Source organism: Bidens hawaiensis, unplaced genomic scaffold (assembly GCF_021521415.1).
Source record: "Bidens hawaiensis isolate Kalapana, Puna unplaced genomic scaffold, B.hawaiensis_p1.1 tig00000702_1, whole genome shotgun sequence".
Classification (NCBI taxonomy): domain Eukaryota; kingdom Viridiplantae; phylum Streptophyta; class Magnoliopsida; order Asterales; family Asteraceae; genus Bidens; species Bidens hawaiensis.
In genome coordinates, this window is record NW_027491042.1 from 752576 (window position 1) to 754844 (window position 2269).

A 2269-nucleotide genomic window follows, 5' to 3' on the forward strand; every position below is an offset into this window, starting at 1 on the left:
TTACCACAAGTTAAGTTGATACATGACCCTTATGTGGTCATATAACTCGTGCTATGGGTGATTTGTTTATGAATTAAATTGATATGTATATCTAAAAAAAAATCCTAAAAGTGATAATTTTCTCAACTAATAGATATCGAAGAGGCCATTGTTACCTTGTTATTGAGTAAACCCCACTTTCAAAATTCTTTAGACATGACTAACTTCCAATATGTTTCCTTTGTATCAATCACACATTTTGTATGTATCTTCTTCCTGGGTCGAAGTTTCATCAACACACACCTACAGTTTAAGTTTCTAGAGAGAATTACTTTGACATGGTCACATGGGGATTTTAATATTAATTATTAAATTCTCAAAAGATTTTAAAAATTGACATTTGGCCTCATAAGTCCCGCCTTCCCCTTACGACTTAGTCATCCTTTTTTATCGGTTTTCGCCAGCCATATATGAACTTTACCGCGTTTTTTCAATATTAATCTTATAAATTAAATCTCACCTTCCAAACTACCTTTCCACTCATATTATTATTCTCATCAAAATTAACATTTACACAACCTTTTTGGATTTCTGTTTACAGTTTCGAAATGAACGACCTACTCTCCAGATCATTTTCGGGCGGCCGAGTTGCCGACATCGAGATGGGCAACGCGGCCGCAACCAACGGTACAAACCTAGAAAAGTTCTTCGGGGACGTGGCCGAGATCAAGGAAGAGCTAAAACATCTGGAAACACTTCATTATTACCTTCAAGAATCAAATGAACAAAGCAAAACATTATACAACGCGAACGCGATCAAAACCCTCCGAACAAAGATGGACAACGATGTCGCTTTATCTCTTAAGAAAGCAAAACTTATCAAAACCCGTCTGGAATCCCTAGACCGTTCCACCGACGCCAATAGGAGACTCCCGGGCTGTGGCCCGGGAAGCTCCACTGACCGGACACGTGTCTTGGTTGTTAACGGCCTTCGAAAGCAGCTCCAGACGTCGATGAAGTCGTTCATGGACCTCCGCCAGAAAATGGCTTCGGAGCACCGAGAAACAGTTCAGCGAAGGTAATTTTGGAATATAGGATTTAGGCCTTTAGTTTTTACGGAATTAACAGATCAGCTTGTCATCGAACATGTATTTAGATCGGCGTTGATTTTTGGAAAAAAAAAAGTTAGATTTTTTACTTTATTAATATTATGAGAATGAATCTTATTACTTCTAGTTTTGAGTTGTCACACTTAACAAAAATAAGTTGCGTGATAGCCCAAATAATTATTGGTCTGGTACTAGATGTAGCTTTTTCGCTAGGCAAAATTTGTAGATATTTATAACGATCTAGCTAGTAGTTAAGATGCGAGATACAATTGGTCAACCAATTAGCAAGTCAGACTTGTGAGATATAGCAATTATTAGAAAACAATTGAGTTAGAGCCGTAGACGTTAGTTTATTTCTATATATTGTAACCTAATCCAATATTTTATTATCTTATAGGTACTATACTGTTACCGGAGAAAATGCGGACGAGGCTACAGTCGATAACCTAATATCCACTGGACAAAGCGAGACGTTTTTACAGAAAGCGATTCAAGAGCAAGGGAGAGGGCAGGTGATGGAGACGATATTAGAAATTCAAGAACGGCATGATGCTGTGACAGTGATAGAGAGGAACTTAAAAGAGCTGCATCAAGTTTTCATGGATATGGCGGTGTTAGTGGAGACACAAGGTGAGCAACTGGACGATATCGAAAGCCATGTGAACCGAGCGAATTCGTTTGTGAGAGGTGGTGCACAGCAGTTGCAGGTGGCGAGAAAGACGCAGTTGAACACCAGGAAGTGGACTTGTTTTGGGATTCTTTTGTTGTTGATCATTATCGCCATTGTTGTTCTTTCCATTAGGCCATGGAAGTAGAGAGATAGTTGGACTTGTACATTAATATTAATATTGGTTGATTGGCATAATGTATACAAATTATGAGAGATTTTGATGTATAGAAAAAAAAATTTGTTTGATGTATAAATATATTGTTGAAAGTATTTGTATTTTCAGGTTATATTGTCATTATTAAACTACTATATATAGATTCAGTAGTCTTTTTCTATATGCAATTCTACCGGAAGCGTTAGAAAATTGTTAGAGATTTGATTAGTAAAATATGGTATAAAATTATTTTAAAATGCTAAACAATCCTGTTTTAATTACAAATTTAAAAGTGTAATGAGTCATGACAATCTCCAGTGAAAGAACAAAGAGAGACATTTATCTCCTAATAATAAA

The 2269-nt window shown here is 36.5% G+C and overlaps 1 protein-coding gene across 1 annotated transcript; it reads left to right on the top strand.

Moving 5' to 3' along the window:
• The first annotated feature begins 322 nt into the window (after positions 1-322).
• On the top strand, positions 323-1990 carry LOC143532419 (syntaxin-121-like). Its single transcript, XM_077027474.1, has 2 exons — positions 323-1057; positions 1486-1990. Exons 1-2 carry the CDS (start codon positions 588-590, stop codon positions 1901-1903), a joined length of 888 nt encoding a protein of 295 aa, XP_076883589.1. The 5' UTR covers positions 323-587; the 3' UTR covers positions 1904-1990.
• The last annotated feature ends 279 nt before the right edge of the window (positions 1991-2269 follow it).

What these genes read in the sequence shown, in the direction of transcription:
- LOC143532419 (XM_077027474.1), top strand. Translation starts at nt 588, where the DNA reads ATGAACGACCTACTCTCCAGATCATTTTCGGGCGGCCGAGTTGCCGAC. An exon ending in CGAGAAACAGTTCAGCGAAG is followed by an intron (nt 1,058 to 1,485) that starts GTAATTTTGGAA and finishes ATTATCTTATAG; the next exon opens with GTACTATACTGTTACCGGAG.